The sequence below is a fragment of the Apteryx rowi genome, unplaced genomic scaffold (assembly GCF_003343035.1).
Source record: "Apteryx rowi isolate R43461 unplaced genomic scaffold, aptRow1 scaffold_554, whole genome shotgun sequence".
In the NCBI taxonomy this organism is placed as follows: Eukaryota; Metazoa; Chordata; class Aves; order Apterygiformes; family Apterygidae; genus Apteryx; species Apteryx rowi.
The window spans coordinates 166,610-192,399 of record NW_020450821.1 but is presented as its reverse complement, the minus strand read 5'-3'; the positions used below and the strand labels follow the sequence as shown (position 1 = coordinate 192,399).

Sequence of the window (25,790 nt, the reverse complement as noted above, 5' to 3'; positions counted from 1 at the left end):
CTGTTTTCCTAATGTTAAAAGACAACTGGCAAAAACATTCCCAAGGATTTATAGCTTACTTTTTGTCCCTCTTTTACTACTCTGCAAAATGATTGTCCCTTCCCTTGGCGCTTCCAGTCTCTACAATCCCTGTTCCTTCAGACTTTATGTGAATCTTCAACATGTCATTTATTGCTGCTGCTTTTCCTTAAATAGTAATATTTACTAAGTAATTTAGAGGTCACATCCATACAGCCACTATTGTGCGTTTCTCTTCTCTCCCATCACGAGAARCTGATGGATATAGATACAGGTAGTTTCATGATCTTTACAGTCTCACTCAGAGTCCAGGAACACAAATTCAAGACTGCTTCAAATCATTTTGATTTTATTACAAACCAAAATATTTCACATTCAGTGGCACCTCAGGTACACAGGATAATTACTCTTGGTGGGGGGAAAACCCCAAATCCAAACATCTTAAATAGGTATCAGTAAAATTATAGCTTGGTTAGGCTTTTCAAAGTGAAATCCCAAACTTAAACAACATCTTGCTTGCTTTGGTTGTTAGGTAACTTGCACAATGTTATTTCTGCCAGAACACACTAACAGGACGCGTTACACTCAGCAATGGAAGCTGTCTGCTAAACACACTTTACTGTCTATAAACGATGCAAAGCTGCCTCTGGAAAGAACAGGCTTCATCCAATTTTTATTTCCAAATACAAATGTTTTATATGGGAGTCTTATAATGGATTATCTGATGTGACTGGGTGTTGCGTGTGTAGTAACTCGTTGCATCTTGCCGTTGCTTTGTTGGTCAACTGGGTATGTTCCACTAGTGCAGCAAACCAAAAAGAGGAGGCCCTGTGTGCAGAGGGGCTGGAAGGGCGCAGCCTTGGTGGTTCGTGGCTGTCTCTGCTTGTCTTTTGTGCGAGAGAATGTCTGGGTGCTGAGTGGCGTTTTATTTATGTTCTGAAAGGCTGCTCTGGCTTTAACATCCAGTCTTCCCAGTGAGCCGGAGCAACCAAATAGGAAGAGGAATTATATGTAACTTGACAATCGCAAATCGGGTAGTGAGCAGATGAAGCTTATTGGTTCGTACAGTACTCTCGTGCTGTGATATGCGCTAATATCACATAAAAGTAACACCTGTTGAAGAGCTTCCCTGCAACGTCCTTTCCCATCCTTTATCACAATTAAGTTAAAAAGACTGGACCATTGCAAGTTCTATTTTTATACTCTCAGGCATGCGCTATCTCCTTTGAAAGCTGATGCTGTTTTAGACACGAGCACAAAAAGGGAGGGGACTGCATTCCTATACCCCTTCACTCGCACAAAGTCAAAATGTGACTCATTACGTGCTGCTCTTCTGTCCTTATTCTATGTCGCTGTCAGAATAAAAGTACCGTGGTTCTCCTCTTAGTTACAGGAGGTGTTAGAAGTGAATGCCCATTCACATTTAAGATTAGCTTATATGGCATACAATTCTTTCTTATGCTACATGGCAGCATAATTCTGACAACAGCAGTGTTAAACAGCACAGTCAAAAGACAACCAGACAAAGAAATGTCAGTATTCATACAATTTAACAAAGCTCCCTACTTGCTTTTTTACAAAAAAGCTCCAAAAGATCTTAAACAAAAGGAAGTGTCCTTGATTCAACACTGTTAAAATCTTTCAGCGCTGTCAAAGTGACTTCAAAGCTTCTCCACATCTGCTTGCTCCAGCCAAGGCGCTTGTGTCTGTCCTCAGGCTTTCGTGATGTACCCTTCTCTGATAAGGAAGTCGTAGATTTTCCTGGTTTTGTTCACATCGATCTTAATGAGCGCTCTAGCCTGTGCTAGTCTCAGGCCTCCTTGTTTGTTACACTCGTTCACCAAAGCAGCTTTATATTCTAAATAGGCTCCAGGGACCAATCTCACCATCTGACAGAGCTGGAAGACAAAAGGTAAAGTTAATAAACACTAGTGCTTGTCACGCTCTCTCATTTTGTGATCCCCGTTGGAGGAGCAACATTGTGAATATTTTTCTGAAAATGCTTTTTTTATAACATTTTTTTTTTTTTTTTGTACGCGGAGGGACTCAGTAATTGCACTCTGAGCTGTTTCAATCCACAGGTAGGGAGAGGAGGAGCTTTCTGGCTGCTGTATTCAAAAACATTCCTGACTAAAAAATAAGCTAGGAGGATAAAAGCAAGCTCTCAGCTCACAGGAGCGTAACTATGAGCATGTCCTGTGTGGGCGTTGTTCTTTACAAACCGAGGGAAGTACGCATGCCAAAGACTCGCAACCAGCAATTCAGCAGGCTGGACAAGAGCCAGGGAGGGCATCTGTCTATTAATCCCCTGCAGACTGGGTCTTTAATACCTTCTACAAAAGCAGCTATGTACACAACGCTTGCTCCCTCCAGAAGTCTAGGATGGAAACCGTGTGTGGAAGGCATTATGTGTTTGGAAGTGCTGACCTTAGGGAAAAGGTACCGCTGGTCACTCCTTTAGGCTTCAGGTTTGCTTCCGCAAGCCCCTGTGTCCTGTCGTTAGGTTGTAATGCTCCCTTTTGCTTCTGAATACCAGCTGCCTTCTAGGTTGTGCACTGTATTGCTCCCAGTGGAGATACTGGCTGTCTCCTTTTAATAAGGAAATGCTTAATGATTGTTCCTTATTGATAGGAAATAGCTGAGACAAAGTCTGAGTTCCTCTGAATGCTGCAGACAAGGAAATCAGACTTGTATATACACTAATGTCCTAGTCACAATTATTTATATGCTGAATGGACCCACAAATACCATGTTCCATGGTGACTCTGTGATCTGACTTTCAGTGCTGCTATCTCCAGTGAAGAGGAAACACAGCTGATTCATACAAGTCACAAGGGAGGAAAAAATCTGAAATATATCCACGGCATTTTGTATATACTGAAATCTGCCTTGTGCACCATCTAAGGACAAAACATCAAAATAAGAATGTTCTGTTATCACCTCCGTGGTTCACTCTACTGTTTCAGTGAAAAACCAAACACAATTGGCTGAGGTTTGGCTGTGAGATATCCAAAGTAATAGAAGAGCTACATCATTAAGGTTCAGTGATCTGTCCAGTGAAGCCCTTAATGAAATCCTCTGCCAATTTTAAAACAGATGTTCATTACGAAAAATAACCTCTCTGCTCACCCCGGTCTCACAAGGGCAGAAGAGGATGTCATACTCCGCACATTATAATGGCATGTAATGACACCTTGGCTCTCTCCAAGTTTCTTTGCTAAATAAGCTTATTTGCTGAAGCAGTATTGTATGTATACTGCAGTGACTGAARTTATGAAGCCAACTGGAAAACCTGAATGATTATTCTGAGCAGAAAAGAGTAGTTGAGGCCTGAAATTGAGATGATATTCAGAGCAGCCAGGACAGGTGATGTGAGTACCCCTGCACTGTGAAGATAAAGTTATATCTAGGTCATCTTTTCATTCCTTCCCTCACCTCCTTCTCCTTCTCATTAAGCTTCTCTGTGCCTGGGAGACCTGTGAGGTTCAGTGGTGGGGCACTCCGTCTACCTGTGAAGAAAAAAAAGACGGGAAAACACTGAAAGCCTCTGTGCAGTTCGGAAGTGGCTGCTTCTTCAGTGTGTTATCACAGAAGCAATTAAATACCCATGGTGTTAACCCAGTATGATCCAAGTATTTATAGACAGAGTTACTTAGGATTTCACATAAAAATTGCACTGCTTTGATAAAAAGTATGGCTTTACAATTGACATAGTTAAGCGCTGTGAATACCTGCGTAAGCACTCTTATGTCGTTAACCCTGGCTTACTGTCTTTTTGGAAGAATTGGTGGGCAAGATTCCTGTCAAATAGACACTGACCACGTCGAAGCTGGGCTGCACCTCCCTGGCGAAGCCGGCTCCTGGGGCTGGGGTTAGGGAGTTCAGCGCCGCGCGGCAGGTGTGCCCTGGGTGTGCCCAGCGTGCCGGGTAAGCTCCTAGCAGGCGTGAAACCGGCACCTTGTAAAAATACCGAGACTATTTAYTGGTGTGATTAACTGCCAATTTCCCTGGCAATGCTCACAATCTCCTGGAGCAGTTTTCTTTAAAAGTCTTTAAATATGATGCAGACATTGCAAAGCAAATGCAGTTGGTGGATTTATTTTTGTCCATTATGATAAATGGTGCTGAGAGTAATATCTAACAAATCTAGGGATATTTATTCATATTTTTAGAAAGTCCATTGCCCCTGTGCTATGGGCTGCATATTTGGCAGTATCAGAGATGGGTCTCCTTGTCCCAGGACAGACTTCCCAAATTTGGCAAAGCGATAAGCTCTTGGAAAATCCGTAGCTCCGTTTCCCCAAGGGTTGTGTGGGCCTGGGCTCCGCGCTGGGCTCCGGCTGGCTCCCAGCCCTGCGGGAGGGGAGTCGCTCTCCCCTGTGCTCCCGGCAGGAACCAGGCGGGAGCTGCCTGGGAGAGGGAAGCCTGATCACAGAGAGAAGGACGCAAAGACTAGGAAGACACTGGAGTACCAAGTCTGCGGTAGGTAGTGCAGGACTAGAGGATGGACAGGTTAGAAATTAAAAGAAGAAGCTGAGTTCAGGAAAAAAACAGCGGAGGAAGCTAGTTCCCAGCTGCGTTCCCTCATTCTACAGCCTGGAACAAACGTCTCGGGATAGTGCTGCGCTGAGACATGACAGATTTTTCCTTTTAAAAACCTAGGAAATGACACACACCAACTACATAAAAGCAAATGCATTAAGGCCACAACGTCAAGATGACAGAATAGAAGGGATCTAGAATTAGATCTAGAAGTTAAGCAACATTAATTTGCCCTCTTCTATACGTTCCTTATGATACAGCCTTTAATTACATAGCCACGTGGCAGTTTGTCCACAGTATCCTCGCCCTATTTAGTATGCAGGATCAATAGTGCCCACTTAATTAGCAACAATTTGATGTTTTGGTTTTGATCAACATGTGATACCGGTCATAAATACCGTATGCTATCTAAGCTCCATCAGCAAAACAATTCATATCCTCTTGTGCTCTCCTCTCTTGTTGGCCACTGAATGCGCCACAAATAATTAATTTCATTTTTCACACCAGTACTTCAGCTGGGGGGATGCTGTCTCCATTTCATGCGTTCTAATGCCCAGTCTGAGAAACACAACGCTGTGTTCTCTTCAAAATACCAGATTTTAGCTCTCGCTAAATATGTTTAAAACCTAGTGCATACTGACTTCTGCAATGACTAATTGCTCAGTATTTTGACCCAAGTTTCCAGGGCTCCTGTCGTGTTTCCAGAGAAATGAGGTATATGCAGAATGAGTGGCTACCTCTGAGATGTATGGTTCAAGTCATTTTATTAGTCTCCACATAAAAACTAGATGAGAGACAGCTAGAATCCAGTTTCCCCCGGCAACATTTAACAGATTTATACTGTTCCCCCCCCCCCCAGTCTCATTCATTGTATGCCATCTGGTGACCTCAACAAATGAGGATGGGATTGTGTAGAACAGCCTTGTTCACAGGGGCCTTGACTAACCCCTGAATCTGCCATACTGGGTACTGAAAGAAACAGGGGTCCTCTTGGTGGGAAAAAAATAACTTGTGATTAGGGAATTAAAAACTATCTAAGCATATTCATGAGAAAGGAAAACTGAAGTTGCACAGGCAACCTGCATTCTTTCATTCTGTAATTCTCGAGCGCTCAATACTGCGACCATTGTGTGCTTCTTGGGCAACTTTTTTTGGCGTTCTACCCTCCCAAATSTGCGTTCTGTCAGGTTCATATTGCTGTGATATGCGGTATACAGCTGCATTAAAAATTTGGAATAGCTTTATCTTTTAAATATTACATTTTGTTCTCGTGTGAAAACTCTTCTTTCCTGCCTTGTTAATGTAGCCTTAGGACRGATTTTCCTTCTGTAGCCAGAAAAATCCAGAAATTCAGCACAAAGCTACAGACTTTGCATGTGGAATGAGTTGCAGATTGAGGAAGTGTTGACTTGTGCAGTGGTTAAGCAGTGAGGCTTGAGGACTGACACTCTTGCACTCRAGCAAAAGAGTCACTCTTCAACTGACTGTCAGAATGGCATTACTGATGCATGGCTGGCTTTTATCACAGACTGTCACGTAATGGAGTTACCTGAATTTGAAGCAACTGGTACTGTGGGACTCAGGCCAGAATCACTGAAAAGAAAGGAAAYTTTCAAACTGTCTGCATGTTAAGTAAGAATAGCTGCATATGTTGGCCCTGAAACTACTTTTTTCCCACTTCTAATAATTAGAGAATTCAACTTGCATAACTCAGGCCCTGATCTGAAGTCAACAGGATTTCTAGAAATTTAGCATTTCTGAGATTGAAGACCATGTTTGAAACCTGTTTTTTTTTTTTTTTTTTTGAAAAAAAGGAGGGGGCATGAAAAGTCCAGTGGAGCCTGACTGGGGAAGTTACAGATCATCTGCTCAGACTGCAGCATACAGGATGCACTTCCTTTGCATTGCAGCCCTTTCCTTAATTCAAAGGGCTTGTGCAGGGTGACTATACATTAATAATGCTGCTACATCTAAAATCCTCTGAAACATTTCAGGTGTCATCTGTGCTCTCATTAATACCCATAAAGACCTCACCTCCCTCAATGACTTTATTAACAGCAGTTCAGTTCTTGAAATATAAAATATAGAAAACCAAGATTTTTTTGAGCCCTTACTAGTTACTTCCTTGTCTGAAATTCAGCAAGTACTACTGCTGTTATCCAGTTGCTTCTCTGAATTTTGCAGACTGTTCTTACTGTAATAAATTGGGAATGCGTTCATTATTATCAGATGGGATGTGTTTGAGGTACCTCTCTGGCTAAAGCATATGCATGTAAAATGCACAGTCTTACTGTAACCRTACATATCAGCTTGTCGACTGAGCCACTGCTGGCAGGCACTGCTGTCCTGGATGTACTGCAGGACTTCCGAAAGCATTGTGCGCTTCAGGCGCTCCTCGTCTCTTGTCTTCTTGAGGTGATCGTATGTTCTCGCACCTATGGCCAACAGACACCAAATTCTCACCAGCTGCCTCTTGTCAAAATTTTCAGCCTGTCGTTTCTCTACCTTACGAAATAAGGGAGAAACTGTTCTCCAGCACTGGACCAGCCTCTGCCTTTTCTCCCTCATGAAAACCGCTTGGCATGAGAAGGTATTAGATTCCACCCTCTTTCCTCCTGCCCCATTAATTTCAGGCCAAAACCAAACAAAAATGGACTTCAGGATAGAACAAGACATTTTTAAAAATCTTACTCCTCTCTCCAGATTTTACATTTGTTGATAGCCAGTGAAAGTGCCCAGACAGAAAGCACTGGAAACCACTGTGCCACTATACATATATAAAAATATATTTTTTTCCTCTGGAACCTTTTCAGAGTGGTGACTAAAGCAGAGCTCTGGTGGACAAAATATTCTCCAAGCTGATGGCTCCAATAGCTCTAAAAAAAACACAGCCGGAGTTATGGATTATTGCTAAAGCCTTGCTCATTTAAAGAGCTAGGCAAAYGCATTTTAAAAATACCTGTCTTTATTTAATGCATCCTAAAAGCTGCACAGTCATCCTTCCACACCTTGATGAATGGGATTGGGCTGAATAATGCAGTGTGTACTTACTACAGAAATTGGTGATTCCTGCTGCTCTGTACTCCTGCAGTCGTTTTATTTCCCTTCGCAGCTCAAACTCCACTGTTTTTCCCCCAACAGTAAGCAGAAGGGAAATCCAAAAAACAAATGTGGGTCAGTGGGCACAGCAGCGAACAGCGGCACGCTAGGAACACCGCCCTGTATTCGTCTACAGTTAGCTACTAAGTGTACGCAACCACAGACAGGGTTAACACCCTGATACCAGCCTGTATCAGATTTCAAACTCCCCATCTGTGTCATAACACTCCTTGATCATAGATTTAAGTGGGTTTCTAGCATTTGCGTTCAGAAAAGTTCTTTTATCTTCATGCTTAGACAGTTTCTTTGCTGTATCCTGGTCAAGGCAAATAATATTAATAACGTAGGATTTCTGGAAGGCATTTAAACAGGTTTGAAAAACTAATCCATCCAGGCTTCTTACAGTATCTAATGCTGTCTTTGAACTATCTTTTCCATAACTGGACGTTCCAAAATTTTTCATTGCTGACAACTTTTTCTGCAATCAATCAGTTCCATAATGATGTTAAGATTAAATACCCATGTTTCTTTTGCTCAGAAATATCTACTGCCTATAGCTTTTATTAGCTGGCTTCCAGGCATTACTTAGTGTTACAATAAGCAAGTTTGCTCGGCTCAAATTTGTCTACTCATACTGCTCAGTATAATGTGTGTATTTGACTATCAGGTTAACTTGAGGACTTTTCTATTACAACAACAACAAAATTAGGTTCTAGGAGTTACATTCACTCACATGCTGGACTCATGATTTTGCAGGATCATGCTTTTGGTATTAAAAAACAAAACAAAACAACCCCCCCCACACAACTGAAAGTATAGTCACGATTGTTTAAGTAAGTGCTTTGTTCTTGCTAATGAGGAATAATTTTCACAGTTTAAGTCACAGAAATAAGCAGGATGTAATGACTCGCACTGGAATTTGACTAAGTGCATGCTATGATTATGCATAAAGACTTTAGATGATTTGGTGATGGAATAATGCCTCTCCCTTTAAGGTAGGGAACATAATGACAGCGGTACTATATAATTACATATACACATAATAGTTTAACACGTATCATTCGAAGAATTCACAATTTGCTGCCAGCTCCCAGTCTCTCAATACAGATGTAAACTCTAAGTATTTTGTTTTTTCAGTGATAGAGAGTGCCAGTAAATAGTGTTCTTTTGATGAGAAAATACTACTTCTAACACATGACTAGAATGTTCGGTCAACTGAGAAGTCAAACAAAGAATTCAGACGCAATTTAGTGGAAAAAAACCACTTGCTGGTCATTTAATGTATCAACCCACAAACGTACTTGTTTTTCTGAAGTAGTTAGATGAGAGAGAAGAAAAACAATCCCCCCACAATGGTATATATTTAGGAAAGTTGCAGATGATGCAACCCTTCATTATGCCTACTGAAGAACATGCATGCTAAAATCCTTAAAATACCTACATGCATGGCTTTCGATGAATTTATCATGCTCCACTGGTCCAAGAATTCGTGCAAATCGTCGCATGGTCTCATAAAGGTCTTGAACCTCCTTTGGGTATCGTCTTTCCAGAACTACAGTGGGGGGGGGGAGTGACACACTATCAGCAATGTTTAGTTCTACCACAATTGAATCAGTGGTTGTATTCTTTTCCCCTATAGGGGTAAGACCTATATGCATATACGGGAGCTTAAATCGTGGGGCTGGACTGGATTGAGGCCCCAAGAAATTGCTGGAATGCTACCAAATTTCCTCAAAGTCGCTTTCAACTGTTACAACAAAACAACAACAACAAACTTGCACAAAGGCATGAGTAAACTATTTGTATTCCATATTACTCCCACTATGAGAAGAAAATAAATTCTGCCAGTAAGTAGTTGAAAGGATCCTGAACCGACTATCAGCCTCTATGAACTGTTCTAAGATCCAGATCTGGCCATTTTGGGGTCACAAATACAAACTGATGAGTAAAAAGCAACAAAATTATACTGCCCTTGCAATTTTAAAGGCATAAAAGATGATGATTAAATGTTGTTTGGTCATTTTTTAGATATAGCAAGATGCATATAAAAGGCCTGGATTTCACTTTCACCTCTCTCAAGTGCAGAACAAGTGCTTCTGAAGGGCAGTTCAGAGGCACTAGCTAATACATTGAGTTGGGAGTTGTTATATCCAGCCAACTGGAAACAGTAGGGCAGGAAATCTGGTGGAATTCAGRCCATCCGAATATGGTCCAGTATGAATACGCCACACTGGTGCACTGGAAACAGCGAATATTCAAAGTTTTGCCTCTGAAGTTTGAGTCAAGGCCACTTTAAAGCAAGCAGTTACACTTGATACTCACTCTGAAATTTTCTGAGGTTGATTAGGCCATGATCTCTTATAATTCTGTAATAAAAAGCAAAAAAGTATTAATGAAAAGCATTAACTCATGTACTACTGCATAAATACAAAGGCCTCATAGGAAACCTTGATTTAGACCATCAGATGGGTCTAAAACTAAACCTGTATGAAGCTTCTATAACCCCTGAGCTGTCTAGCTGAGAAACACGATGCAGTGATGCAGCAAGGCTTTAAACGGAGTCAGTTTTGGTTAGCAGTGTGCATCAGTCCACCTCTGACAGCACAAGGCACAAAGGGAGCTAGAGTTACTTCAAGGGGTTTTAAATTGCTTTTTTAGACACAGATTTCACATGTATGGTGTCTTATAGCTTGTACTTCCAAAACTGGAATACAGCAAATGTCTCGTGATTTCCAGCTTCAGAGAGAGGCGAAGTGTCTTTCTACAAGAGCAAGGGGTGGAGAGATGGAAAGTAAATCTCACTACTGGGAGCAGGATGAAGAAACTCTTCCATGACAGCTTAGATTTTAAACAGAGGAAAAGGACTTGGGTAACTCAGAAGGTTGAAATGTTCGTGTCAGTGTCAGGGAAATGAGCAGCGTCAAAGGCAGGTAAGACATTCACAAGTGCATGACAAATACGTTCGTCACAGGTTTCTGCAAACGTCACGTGGCCTTTGCTATGTGGCAATTTGATAAATACCCAGCTTTCACAAATGATAAGAGATACTACAAAGTTAGGCTTGTCAAGGTCAAGCTGGACTTTGCTCTATGAAGTCCATTACATTTTCTTTACATGGGACAGGAATATTGTTTTATACATATTAGAGAAGGCTTTGTGACAGTGACACAAGCGTTCCTATGTTATTTTTCCAATGTTTGTCCTATTCTGCTGTAGAAACTTTACAAAAGCTGACACAGATTTGATTTATGCAACTGAGCCTTATGGCACCTTCTTTTAGATAGACCTGCTGTATCATGACAGCAATTATACCATATAAATATTTTTTTATTCATGAATTATGAAGATCCAGCCCAATATATACCAACTCTTAACTGTTCTTCAGCAGAACTGTGTTCTATTATGAGGAGAAAGAATGGAGGAGTCTTTCTCCAAATTATTAATTCTTCCAGAGGGCAGTAATACAGCAAGATAAAATTTTAAATATTGAACAAAGTAGTTGAAAGTTATAATAAAATTGAATTTAATGAATAGATTGAGTCATTCTAAAAAGCTGTCAAATTAAGTGAATAAATTATTCAAACTCACACAGGCAATATAGTTATCCTCATTACATATTCTGAAAAACTAACTTATGGACTACTAAGAACCAAAAATAAAGATGAAACCATTTCTGTGGAGAAAGTGGGGGGTCTCGCAGTTAGTCATAGGCTGGAAACTTTGTTCCCTAAAGTAGGGAAATGAATTATATGCAGTCCAGCAGCATTACACAGGGAACAGAAAGAACAGAGATTTGGGGGTTTTTCGTTTTTCCTCATTTCTAACTCTGATCTATGACCAGCTTCCCAAGATATTATTTCAGTTTCTCATTCTGCAAAATGGGTATGTTATCTCATAAAGTGTGCTAGAAGTTTAGTTATTTATGTGTAACTGGAATTGGGATACTTATATGAAGAGCACCATTTACATGATATTCACACACTACAGAGGATTGGAAAATAGCCTTTTCACAATTAATGACTTGTTTTGAGATTATAAAAGAGAGTTAAGGTGTGTAGAGGTCCTTTGACTGGAAGAGAATTTCACCCATGTGTACAAATGAGTATCAAGGTTTGTTAATCTGTCTTTTCTGGCCTGTTATCATTGACAAAACCATGTGGTTGATCTTGGTCTGTGCACAGAAGGACAACTACACACCCAAGAAGTCTGTCATGCAAATCTCATAAGAGAAATTCTCCTATGAGAGAACCTTAAGGAAGCTGCTATAGGAAATCAGTTATATCTAGTATAAGGACAGCACATAACATTTATTTAGAGCACATAACATGGTAATGAAGCAAAGGAATATAGTTATTGCTTTAAAACTCACTTTTTTCTCCTCTGTCTTTCCTTTAACCTGGAATGATAGATATCTACAACCGCAATCTTCAGAGCTGCAAAGTATGGAAAYAAAGATTACACGTTACATAAGCAATCACTGGAACAGGCTTATTTTCAAGTCTTTAAGCTGAAACAGTCACTCCGCTTTGCTTGTTAAAAATCCCACGCCARTTTTATAGGGACATAAAACCACTAAAGGCTAACCTTTTGCAGACTACACATGCTATTTGTAGAAGCTTCCTCCACTCCTTTCAAATACAATATTGCCTGTAAATACGAACCTGGGTAGATGCTGAGAACTCTTTTTATCTTCCATTACACAATCTTGGACTCTTTTAGTATTAGTATATATTTGTTCTTCTGTACATGCCATTGTCTAGTATTAATTCTCCTGAAAAGTAAACTATCAGATTAAAGGTCCTGAGGTGTCATCTTTGGAAAAAGGTTTGTTCACATAGAACAAGGAACTCCAAAGAATAGACAGACATAGTTTTGAATTGAGAAGATTCAAAGTAGCCTTTGCTAARGTTCTTGAAAACATCCACAAGATTTTAGCTTGTTAACTTCTAAACTTATCTATCTGTCAGAAGAACAAAGAGAATAGTTCACAGCAATCTGAAGAATCACAGGAAAAAAAAGCCATGCTCATCAGAAATCGTATCCCTTTCTAAATGAATCTGTCTGCAGTCCTGGCTGATCCACTCAGAGATGCTTCAATTTCTTTTCATTGTAACCATTAAGTTAATAAACTTTTTTTGGTAAATTTCCAAAAGAAAAGGAGACACCTACCACCTTCCTTTCCTTCATTTTGTTAAAATAATGTAAAAATTCCAGGTCATCAAACAAGCCTTGGCTGGCTGATTTCTGGGCTGGCTTTTTTCCTTTATGTTAAGCGTTTCACTATGCTCACGGAAGGAACAGGCTTAAGAGCTGAGAGTGGCTTTACAGTCTGCAGAGACTACATGCAACTCTGAAACGAAGCAAGAGAATGTCCCCTTCTAGCCCCCACGCTGAGCAGACAGGGTGGCCCCATGGGCAGAATCCCAATGTGGCAGAACCCAGTATGCGGCCGCTCCTTTCTCCGTCGTTGTAAGAAAAGCGCAAAACTGATAATGGCAGTTTATTGACTGGATTCCCCAGTAAGTAATTAATGATGCAATTAAGATAGGAACTGTGGCTATGTGTTTTTTAAAACATGTATTTACATGTAAACATCAGGAAGCCCTTAGCCGCTAGGCAATTCACCTGTGCAATCCTATGGGTAATAAAATCTCTTATAAACAGGGATAGCTAAAGCCCAAGGGTTGAACATATGAGCTCAGGAGTCATCAGTTTTGAGTTCCACGTATTGATCCTATATATATAATCTTCAATTTATGCATCTCAATTTATATAAAATCAGTTTGTTATGTTATCCTAGGAGCAAAAGATTATGTATAAAGTCAGGAGAGACAGCACAATGTTCTTATTTCTTTTTGCGAGTTTCTTCCAAACACAGGATGTTGAAGAACCAGTATGTATTTTGATGAAGATATATTTGAGTTTCCTAATTTAAGAACAAGCACAGATAGCATATTCTCTTTCTTGCTTAAATGTGGGGACAAGAAAATGGGAAATGTAACAAGTTAAACATGAATGAAATATCTTACTAAGTTCTGGACTCACTGCCAATTTATGGAAAATCTTTTYGTATTTTTAAACCCTCTGCAAGCTAAACTAACATGTTATTTTCTAGGGTTTGTGTAGGCAGAACCTAATGAGTAGACGCAGAAATTGCATTGGAGAACCTCTATAAATATCACAAGCAATTGTGCACCTATAACCATTGCATTTTGATGCTTTCACTTGAATGCAAAACGTTCTGAAAGAAATTAGTTGACTGGGGAGGGGAAAGAACATTCATGAGAACAAAGGAAGGAAAAAAATACAGCTTGTATGTAGAGAAAAATTAATATTTGCTGCAGTATGTACTTTTGGAGGGGTTTTGTTTTTAATTGACACATTCACACAGAAACAACTGATTACAAGATCTGGAATGCATGAATAACTCGGACTACTATACTGTTACATGCTGCATTGAAATGAGAAAAGGGATGCTGTAAGAATGAAAATGATTTGCCTGTGCTTTTCCCCTTGTMTTACATTAGGGAGGCATTTGTCTATACTGATAACTTAAGAAAATCCAAGCTGACATCATGTTCAAAGTGTCCATTTTGGGAAATGATAAGGTTCTTTGAGATGGTCAGAGTTGCTTTGAAGGATCCAGTGATAGGCAGAAAGTCAAGGCTCCTTTCTCCATTCCAAAACATCAAAATATTTTTATTTCTCAAGAGTGTATCCAAAACAGTTTCTTTGCTTTTCATTTCTCTTCAGCCCCATTTGGCCTGCAAAAACTTTTTTGAACGCTAATGAGTGAGACCTTTGTTTTGGGCTAGCTAACCTCTGTTTGGCCTGCAATGCCCAAATAATGGGAAGAATGCAAATTAATCAAAGCAAACAGACTGTATATCCAGTGTGTGCCTTGGTTGGTACAAACTTAATGGATACAATCCAAATTTACCCTTCCTAGAGGAAAGCAGGACCCTAAGTAAACAGAGTATCTGCCTTCAGAGTGTGTCAGGACCTTCCACAAAAGAATAAATGTTATGTAATATTTAGAAAGACATTGACTGTCTTGTATCTTATAAAATGAAATTTTACTACTGAACGGTCAGAGTTGCAGTCTGTTTCCACTCACTTCTAAACTTGCAGTTTCAGTAATTACTTTCCAATATTAAAAGGAAAAATTGTTTACGTGAGAGGAAAAGGGGATAAAAACCCTGGTGAAAGATAAATTACTAATGTTGTAATTCAGTCAAATAAAAACTTGTAATTCATGAAATATTCAAACACTCCAGGCTGAATTAGATTTGTAACCATTGTTTCTCTCAGTCGGATTATGTTTAACTGCAATATATATTTGCATGCACTTACCATGTTGCAAGTGCTGAATAAAAGTTAGCAATTCAATAAATTAATTGAAATATGAGCTATTTCAAACAATTCCCACTGTCTCACTAGTATCAAGAAGTGACTGAAGAGCGCCTGTGACCTGCCGGGCGGTGGGAGGAGCTGCATGAGTCAGCAGGCGCAGGTTTCTGCGCTCCTCGTACGGGGCCGCCTGGGAGTCTTTCCACCTTGTATTAAATTGCATTCTTCTTTCTTGTGGGAATACTGAGAACTTGTTTAGAGTGACAAAACAAAGATATAATAGGGAAGATGCAATGGTATTAAAAGAGAGAGGTCAAGAAGTTTAGATTCAGATCTTCTATAAAATGATTTTTACAAAATTTTAAAAGAAGCAAAGCAGCATGGAGGAGAGGGAAGGAGGAAGGGGGGATTTTGTTGCAATGAAAGCACCAAATATTACTCTGTTACATGTAACCCAAACACTGCAGCACTTATTTGGGACTTGTGAATCGAAAGAGAGAGAGCATAGAAATTATTCTGGTCTGTTTGTTCTCAGGGTCTAGCATGAGTAACTTACAAAAAATGGAAAATAAAAATAGATTTCAAAAATTAGTCTTGAACCCAGTAAAGTTTAATGTGTGGCAGGTAAATAAACTGAGCAATTTTTCACAGACCTGGCACTTAGTTCATGCTGCAAAAACCCTATTTGGGTTCCCCTGAGCTAAACGTGTTAAAACCCTGTTTTACCTCTTTCCCTAAAAAACCTGTTGTGGCCAGCAAAGAATTTGTCTTGAGCAGATGTAGTGGAAAACAGCCACAAGGCTGCTTTTCAAGGACCTTTTTGTAAGATCTAGCTTGCCAGTGGGCAGGGCTGGGGTAGAGAGGCAACATCAGAGCCACTTCATGGAAGCAGCGGGACAGGCATCCTTGGGAGAGACTACGAGAACTCACACCTCCGGGGATGCCTCATAACCTTCCCTGCCTGCAACTGAAAAGCGCAAAGATTTTTTAAATCATCCAAGAGCCTGTCCCTCCTCTATGGATCCAAATGTCGAGCCACCTTCTAACRTATGGAATCCTAAAATTAGGTTGCAAACTATTCTGAAGGAATCAAAGTCAGCATCTGAGATCTATAAAACTACAGGATGAGGAAGACACAGCTTCTTCCTTTTTTGTACTAACTTGGAGAAGGGAAAAATCTGATTCCAAAGTTCTTTCTCGAAAATAATTCTATCCCTGAGATGCCTCATGCAAAAGAAAAATAGCTGGCTAGACCCTGGGACTTCATTCTTTGGAGACATTCTCTCTCATGTGGGCAGCTGTGGGAAGCAAGCAGCCAGAGTCCCGGAGCTAAGAGATGGAAGATGTAGTTGGTAATGCTCCATAACCTCTGCCAAACGGTTTTCAAAAGGCAAATGCCTGACATCCTATACTAAATACTGAAGACAACTGAAGTATGGACTAAGGAACATCCAATGAAATTATCAGGCAAAAGATCTGACAGACAGAAGGAAGCATTTTTCACACAATACATAATTAAATTCTAGAACTTGTAACTCAGTTGTGGAACTCGCTGCTAAAGGATGTTACAGAGGCCAAAAGTGTGCTGAAGTGTGCAGTTGGAGGAAGAGCTTGTGTGAGGAATATGGCAAACTGCTGGTAAACCAGTCTGAACGAATAGAAAGCTATCAATTAATGAACAGAACTAGGAGATTATTTTGCTTTTCTAGTTTACCAGGAATTGCTGTAAGAAATGGGAGCAAGAAAACTTATGTTTAAACAGTAATAAAAAAAAGAAAGATGGCACAGTGAATCCATGACAATGTACACAAGCCAGTCCCCCTTTCAGTAAATGTTGAAAGGGAAGACTGACATACGATTCTGATAACCTGTTTTGAGCCAAGGAGTTTGCATTTCTTAAAACTTTGTGTAGACTGCTAGATTTGAAACTGAATTTTTCAGTTTGGAAAGACTACCTATACATAACAGGATTTGTCTGTGTCTTCAAAAGATGCTAAGGCTTTAGTTTAGAACTTACTGATGTTAGATGGAGAATTCAGAAGCATAAATGCTCTTAAGCATTATCTGCACTTATAAATGGGGGGAAAAGTGGAATCCTTTTTTCTCTATGGATTAAAACTTCATTTTAATACTTCCCTTTCTTTGGTATCAATAAGGCAGCAACATTCACAGAATTTCAGTAGCAGTAACTGTGCTCATACAGTAACTCTCCTTTTTCACAAGGAAAAAGGAAGTCCTTATATGTAGGTTACGCTGCTATAAATCAGTGTGCATTTTAGCGCATGAAAAACTGCACAACTTCAAGAGCATAACAGTTCCAATGTGTTGCAGTTACATGTGTTGTCTTACACTACACCTCCTGCTGTCTGTATCAGTACCTATTTTGATATCAGGTTTCCTAAACTAACATAGGTTACAATAGGTGACAAGTCTTCTAAGAAACTACATATAGTAGGGCAAAGGGGTCTTAGCAACAGAAGGGAAGGTATTCATCTTTCGGAATCAGAACAGAAGCTCTGCCTTGCTATGATGGTCACAAACACTATGTGGATGGAAAGAATATTTTTCGGATGGGGGGGGGAAGGAATGTCAAGGTTCTGATGTTTCTGTTTTTTGACAAGCCCATAGGTCTCCTTATTGAAATACTGATGTACTGGTACCTGTTTCCAGATAAATTTCTAGCTCAGATAATTTGCTTCTACCTAGCTAAACCTCCTCTAGAGTTTATATTGGATAAGCATCATTTGCGTCTTTCCTAAAGAGATACCTACTAATGATGGAGGCTTTTCAGTTTGCATCATGTTCTACTTTACAATTGGCTACGTTTCAGTAGTGAGTGAAATGCATTATTATATATGTAAATACCATTTGTATGTCTGTTGAATAAGAGCTTTTAAAAGAGATTTGAAAGTGTTTAATTGCCAGCATGCAGAACTGAGATAACTAAATATGTAAGCTCACTTAAAAAAGTATGTAGAGAAAAAGAAACCCAGTGAAATACTGTGGAGGCACTCTGAAACATTGTTTACAAACAACATATGAAAAGATGGGACTTACCATGCAAAATGTCAGAATCATCTTCTACAAAATCAATATCTCTCAAATCCCATTCGGCATAGTTGTCAAACTCCTGTTCAGAGGTGATTAATAAATTGTCACTAACTGGCATTAGAAAAATTGATATCAAATTTTGGTACGCATGGAAGTACTGAAAACAGAGATATTTACTCATAAATGGTTGTATAAGGCTCCATCCTTGAGCAATACACATCACATGGGAGCCTTAGCTAGGGAATGTATAATCTACACTGCCATGGCTGTAACAGGGACAACATGCTACGATAGGATAATGAGAATTAATCAGGCAATCTCCATTACTCTCATGCTGCAGTGAATATTCTGCTCAAAAATGCAAAAACAACAGAACCCTATATGGCTGAATTTATCACTTCACGTATAGGAGATTGTTCTGCAAACAGGACCTGGGGGCCGTGGGCCCACAGCGAAAGACGGTTGAAACAAGGAGGGCCTTTCAGGGGCTCTTTGGATCAGGCTCGTATATGCTTCTCAAGGCAAATGAACTAGAAGAAAACTGAAGCTGACCCCTTTTGCTAAGCACCTAATTCACAATATCTAGTCCGCTTACATAAGAGCCATTCATTACTGGACATCTGGCGGCAGCAGAACGCCTTACAGCCCACGTACACAAAGCCAGTGACTCGCAGATTGCCGGCTAGCAGCTTTGTAGGCCTGCAGCGCCACCTCTGTAATTAAATCCTCGGATTAATCAGCCTGTCCTGTCTGACATCTCATTTAATAATTCTTATATGAAGAATAAAGAAGACCTATAGGCAGGGGAAAGCAAGTGTGTGTTTGGTGATTTCACATTCAGTAGCAAATATAAAATAATGGGAGAAGAGAGAGTCTTACCTCAACAAAGTCGGCTCTTGCTGGCATATACCCAGCCATATCCCTGGAAAGCAAGGAATCGAAAGTGGGCCGTGGGGGGTCATCAGCAGCTGAAAAAATAAAAGTTTTTAGTTGTTGTGTAGGGTTTGGGGTCTTTTTTTAAACACAGAAAGAGAGCACAATTCTGTAAATAGGTATTTCTTGTGCAGGAAAAGAGGGAATAATTAGTCTAAGAAAAACAGCCTGATTGGGCTATTATTCAGGGTTATATTCAGAAAAGACCGAGTTCATCAGGAGAAAAATGCAGTACTCTGAGATCTTCAGAGTATTCTCGAAAGTCAAACTCAAAAATTCAAGGTAATAAATAGGCTATAAAATGTAAATTCTACATTTCAGAACTCAGCATCCCCTCAGTAAACCTCTGCGGATCAGCCTCAGTGTGAAGGTTCCTTTAGTTAATAGCAACAGTGGTGTTAAATCTGCTGTCTTCTGGGTGCCATTTACAGAGAGCTGCAATTAAAGCTATATAACTCTCAATTTTTACAGTACTTCCCAACTGAGGAGCTCAGTGTTTTACAGACAATAATGGACCAAGGCTCACGACACACTTGTGAAGGAGCTAAGCATTATAAGTCCCATGTTGCAGATAAAGAAAGCTGAGGCACAGAGAATTTGTCTTGCCCCAGGTCACATAAAAAAATCAATGACAGCTAGGGATAGAACCCAAATTGTCCGGTTCCTACTGCTTTAGCTCTAAACACTTTATCATGAAATTTAAACCTTGAGATACCATGGCAATCTTTTTACTCAGCCGTTTCTGGGAGYTTTATAAATGGAACAGCTGCTAGACTGGGGGCCATTCTACAGATGTTAAATTTAAGGAAAACTGAAAAATAGGCAAATTGCTGAAATTTAACATTCATTTTTAAAAGGCATTTAAAAGAGAGAGAGGTGTGAAGTCAGCAGTTAAGCCTGCTACAATATGGACGATCAGATGAAATGCTTCAGAGGTAGAAACCGCTTCTCAGTTAACGTTGCTGCGCAGGGTCTGAACAGGCAAAGTTACCACCCCAGCATCAGGGTGAGATTTACCATGAAGGACACACTCTTAATTTGTGCCGCGTGTGAAGTAACTTTGAGGTAGCTTGTCCTTTGATGAATGTGCACATCCAGGCTTTTGCTGTAGTGATTTCTTTGTGTGACCATTTCCACCGGCTGGGCAGGCACCTCTGGTTTTGAGGTTTGTTTTSAGTATCAGACCACTCTGTTCCTTCCCTTTTCTCACTGAACTGGCAGTCTCCTATATGTGATATACCAATGTACAGAAAACCCTAACACTGTTTAAGTTAGCCATCAGAACAAGCTCTCCTTTTGGGAATAAAAGCAAAGTGCATGTGTGGTGTATACGCTTCTCCAAAGGCTGCTCATTCCAGCTTTGGAACAGCAGAGACCTCGGGAGGAAGCTCCTCGCGTGCATTAGGGGGCAGGGGATACTCACGGTGGAACGGAATGGCTGTTTCATTGTGTTGCGCCTCTTCTGCCTGCTTCAGGTTCAGTAATGTAGATGCAAACAAGGGATTGTTGATGAAGTGCTTCATGTAATGTTTCTCACACTCCTCCTTGGATTTTGTGCACATCTGATTGGCTACATCCTGCCTGAAGTGGGGACAGAGGGAGGTTAAACATGGAGAACACAGAAATGTTATGAGTTTTCTCCTTTCTTTAGTGGAAAAAGATAATTTTGGACAAGAGACTGATTGCATTGTGCACAGACAACTAATTTGTGATAGCCTTAATTATGTCTGCAGTGTACACATAAGAACTCACAGATCTGCTGTAGTAAAGATTGGAGTTCTATATTTTTAATACAGCAATCTTTTCACAAAGGTGAAGAGAGAGAACTCAAGACTACAGATCTGCTTTATTTATAAATGCATTAAAATCCTATAGTGACTACAGATATTACCTAAGCAGAAAATAATATAAAAGTATTAAATATCTTGAATGCTTTATCCTTTATATGACAGAGAAGCTGGAAGCACAAAAAAATGACAATACTGTACCAGTTGACTGTAAGCAAACCAAAACTACGCAGGATGAGAAACTCTGCAGTTGATTTTCACATAGGAGTAAAATGATGCACAGCAGAACTAGAGCAATAGTTGAGCTCCTTCAGAATCTAGTGACTTTAATGTGAATTGAGGGAGCTTTTTACCTCATGGGAGGTGCTTTGCATCTCACAAGATGAGGCCTTTAGCAATTTCTTTGTATTTCTAATAGCAGCATTGAGAACAAAACCTKCTACCTTAATCTGCTTTAACTGCTCAATTAGTGTCTTACCCATGACAAGTCAGAGACTGTCTGTTGTGCACCAAAGTATTCAACAGTAAATGAAACTTCCCATCATTTCACTGAAGTTGGCTGAACCACTAAATTCTCACCAGTTTCCAAATCCACAGTCCATCACAGCTTCTAGGAGTGCCATTTCCTCTTGAGCTGTCCAGTTAGGATCCAAGACAGGAAAATCTGAAGTCTGGAGAAGAAAAAAGCAAACCAAACTGCTGTGATCCTCTGTTAAAAACCGCCACATAAAGAGCAAAGCAGTTCTATACTACAAGGCAACAAGACACCATGCTAGTATAATACTGTCATGTTTTAAACTTCTACTGCGTCCCATGAAATCTGACCAAATAATTGTTGAATTATTTAGGTCACTGGGTCATCAATTACAGTACAAAATAGTCTGTCACTACAGATCTCCTGAATATACTGTTATTTGTTCTCTTTGCCACCTGAAATTCAACAATGCTGTACTATGAAACACAATCTAAATTCACTGAAGACTTTTTAACTGATTCATTTTGGGGAAGGAGAAGTAAGAATGATGAAACAGAACATTATTCACATGGTTAAAGAACTGGGAAGTCTAATGAGAGGCTTTGTGCTATCTAGGCACAATAAAAAATGTACCTTTAAAATGTCTCCGCTATTCCATAATGTTCCAGGTGGACATTTTTCGTTGCTCTCAAGGAAGACTTTTCCTTTTTTTAATAGTTACAAACCTCTGAATCAAAGAACTGTATCATTTAAACTTTTTAATGTAAGTGAACCAAGGGACTAACTCCTAGAAAAGTTATAAAAGACCAAGATAGAGTAGATGTAATCTAAAAAGAATATTTACCATTATTTCATAAGTATGATCACTCTGATGTTTCTTATATTCAAATCCTCGCGTGAAACACTGTAGAACAAGAGATTAGCATTATGTTATTCTTTTACTTCTGCTTTGAAAATGTTTGAACTTTTCTTCTTTTTTTTTTGGCTTTTATTCGCTGACCACTGGGTATCCAAAAATGACTGATACATTTAAATGTATATTAATATTGATTTCATTTTATAAAAATTATAAGAAGGTAAAACAATCTGTGTTAAACTAATCTGAAGAGAACTTTATATCTCATTGATCATTTGCACCAGCACATAACTCCTGTGAATCGACATACTCTTAGGCAGGTGAAAGAGGCTTAGTGGTATGTTTTCAAGTGGATCATCCTAGGAAGAGAGCACAGGACATTTCATAAGTACTGAAATCATAGTTTCCCTTTTAGTTTGTTTTCTGTTTAGAAAGTACCAGCATGGTTTGCAGGTACTTTCAACACTTAAATTTCTCCTTTTTTAAGGACATATAAAAGAACAGAAATATACCCAATATGCAAAATATGTTTTTGTGTTGTTTTGAGCATATGGCACCTTTTTCAGTACAAGAGGTATTTGCCATTCTTTAATCATAAATAATGTAAACTTATTCATTTAATAATTAAAACTAGCAGTACATTCTGTGGTTATCAGAACACACATCTCCTTTTAAAGAACTGTATTTGGTCACAAACAGTTACTGTCAATATTGCAAAATTTCTCCAAATTTCCATTTTGGAGGAAAAAAAAAAGTGTGGGGACAGGGAAAGGATGTTTCTTGGCAGCTTTTCTTTTTCATGCCATAAAAAATGACAGAAACGATACCTCTCTAGACATGCAGCAGCACGTTCCATTACACAGTCAGGCGGACTGCATGTCTTTGGGCAGCTTTGGCTGCCTTCTCAAAGATCTCTCTCCTTCAGCTGCTCAAGCTAAATTCTTCAGGCTTCAACACTTTCTTTGTCATTTCCCCATCCCTGAGCAAATATGTGCTTTGATACAAGTTTACAGAGACCAGTTATTAATGTGTTTAGGTAACAGCCTGGCCTCAGACAGGCCTTTGATGCCTTTCTCAAAGAAATGAATGACTTCACTGTTATCCTTTCACTCACCTGYAAACACAGGAGGAAGGGAGGAGGCCCACACTCGGCACACTTGACGTAGGGCTCTGTGAGGTAGGAAGAGCAGCCTCGGCACGGAGGCTTATCAAAAGGGTCATCTGTGAAGCCAACAAGTAAATCTCATGCAACGCAAACATGACACTGTTTCTGCAATCATTCAAATTCATTTGCATCCAATAATTTTAATAATTTAAAATGAAGTCAGCTGTATATAACCTCTTTCCTACTGGAACTTCTCCAAATATCTGTTGAAAGTTCTTTGTTCAAGTAAAGCTGCCAGAGAGATCCTGGCACTTCTTCTCTGCTAGACCTAAAACATTCAGGGCTAAATAGCCTAATCTTGTGCRATGGAGTCAAAGGAAAGCCCTCTGTGTAGCAGCCTGGTGGTGTTTCTCAGCAGTGATGTAACGAGCTGTGCTAGGTGGATGATTTGATCCAGTGCCCGTGATCATGTCTTGCACTGAAGACGAGTCCCAAGGACCTTACTTATGGAGGATCCTGCACAGACGGCTGTAGTTTCCCATCCATCTGCCTCACGTCTGACCTGAAAAGCTTATTGCTGTGGTTGCAAAGGCAGGTACTCTACTGCTCTGTAACCCATCCAAACCTCAGACTCTGCTCAAACTGCTGAACAAGGAATGAAACACTGCTCTGCAAGTTCTTCTTATTTTGTTCATTGCAAAGTAGTCAAATTAAACAGGCTGTCAAGTAATAAGAGCTGTAACTCTCTTTTCCTATAAAAAACTAGTCCAACTAWAACAAGTAGGCAGAAAAAAGACCCAAATTCCCACCAAATAATTCATATACCAATTGTGCTTTTGAGAATTTGATCAAAGAAGTGACCCTGTGGACCATATATTGCTGCTTTTCTGTCTTCCTCCCCCAGCCAACTGCCGATGTCTTTAAAAAAATGTCAAACCCTTTCCAGATCTCAGCTTACGGTACTTACTGCTGAAGGAGGCCAGGCGCTCCATGCCTCTCCCTCGGTGGTATTCTTGCTCCTCTGAGCTATGAAAGCTATAAAAGTCCTTCTAGAAAAGCCTGACGTGGCTGAAAGTCTGTTTTCTGCAGGTGAGAGAAGAAAACAAATGCAAACAGATAAGATTCATCATATGAAGAGATCTGAAGAGATGGGGATATAACTTAAGGTGAACATGCCCCAGTAAAGACAGTGACTGAAGTGACTGCAGCATCAGAAATCTTCAAACACAGTATAGTAGAACTATCCTGTATTAACTCTGCAGAACCAGGAGCCGAGCCTGGGGGATTATGTATTTGTATTAGGCAGATTTTGCCACTTTTTTACTCTGTGTGTGAGAGATCAATAGATGGGTCCCTGAAGGCCTGCCTCCTGGAAAAGGAAGTTTCCTTCATGAAGCACGGAGAGTTTTCTCTATAAGCATGACTGTGACAGCGGAAGTAACAGTAAATATCAGCTCTATCGAGTCCGCTCGGAGTTGTGAACGGACTGGCCAACCTCCCAAACAGCAGTGCTAAACCAATTCTTTTCCTCTCCAGAAAGAAAATAAGTGACTTCAGCCGAGGTCTCAGTGCTTTACCTGCAACTGTTGCTGTGAGGGAAGTGCAGTAGTGACAACTAAGGAAGAAAGAAGGGATAAGTGACTTCGACAAGGTCAGGGAGCAAACAAGTGGCAGAGAGGGGATTTGGTTAATCCTGATTTTGCTCTAATCCCAAGATGACAAGTCAGGACAAAATTCCCAGTGGGAAGCTGGACAGCAATCCCAATTTGTTTCCCGCTAACAAGGCACAATTTTTGCAAGGATCAGAAGCATCTTACTGGAACCTAATTTTACTTGGAGTAGTTTTCCCTCCAAGAGACTTTAATTACATAAATGACACATTAAATGCTTCGCAGAAGTTACTGGTACCAAAAAGTCAAAGCAAAAAAGCCCATCCCAAAACAGTAGCACTACAAAGCACTACTGATGAAATCCTGAATGGAGGCTTTCATCGGGGAACACACGGAACGTTTGTTATGCAGGAAAGAGCCCTGCACCTCCGAGGAGCACCGGGAAGAGAAGGAGCAGGCTGCAGGTGGCAGGGCTCACACCGATGAGAGGTCCTACCACGCTGACATCAAGTGCGCTTTTGGTGTTGGTTGTGTGGTAGCTCTACGGACGGCCCTTATTCATCAGTATCCGTACAGTGAGGTCCTACAGCGCTGCCCAYCACCAAGGAGTCGGGCTGTTTTCCATGATGGGATCTCTGACGCGTCTCACTCTTACAAGGTACCTTAGCTGGGAAAGGCTCAGGCTGCTCACGCACTGAAATTTGTGTTTATCTCTCTAGCGCTTCCTTGTGCACTGGCGCCCCGCGGCGAGGCACGGTCCCGCACCCCCGGCACGGCTGCAGCGGTGCAGCCCCCTCCCTGCTACCCGTCCCTGCGCCTCCGCCTGCGTCCTCGGAGAACCCAGAGCAACCTCGCGGCCGGATGTCTCACCCCGCGGCTGTGAGTGACTCAACGCAGCCGCCGCGGGGCCGCCGCTTCGCTCGGCGAACTGCAAAACCCCCCGTGCTGCCCCGTCGCGTGTCCC

The 25,790-nt window shown here is 40.4% G+C and overlaps 1 protein-coding gene across 2 annotated transcripts; it reads right to left on the bottom strand.

Annotated features, from left to right (window-relative positions):
- Window positions 1-393: 393 nt before the first annotated feature.
- TADA2A (transcriptional adaptor 2A) lies at window positions 394-24,295 on the bottom strand. Of its 2 annotated transcripts, XM_026081568.1 has the most exons (15): window positions 24,184-24,295; window positions 23,226-23,332; window positions 22,100-22,159; window positions 21,360-21,451; window positions 20,417-20,574; window positions 18,940-19,028; window positions 18,067-18,139; window positions 12,029-12,092; window positions 9,982-10,025; window positions 9,101-9,211; window positions 7,612-7,683; window positions 6,863-6,995; window positions 6,110-6,153; window positions 3,454-3,527; window positions 394-1,916 (listed from the first exon to the last, which is right to left on the bottom strand). In XM_026081568.1, exons 1-15 carry the CDS (start codon window positions 24,206-24,208, stop codon window positions 1,731-1,733), a joined length of 1,332 nt encoding a protein of 443 aa, XP_025937353.1. In that variant the 5' UTR covers window positions 24,209-24,295; the 3' UTR covers window positions 394-1,730. The 2 variants fall into 2 exon arrangements, with proteins under 2 accessions (XP_025937353.1, XP_025937354.1); XM_026081569.1 differs by lacking the exon at window positions 7,612-7,683.
- Window positions 24,296-25,790: the final 1,495 nt, after the last annotated feature.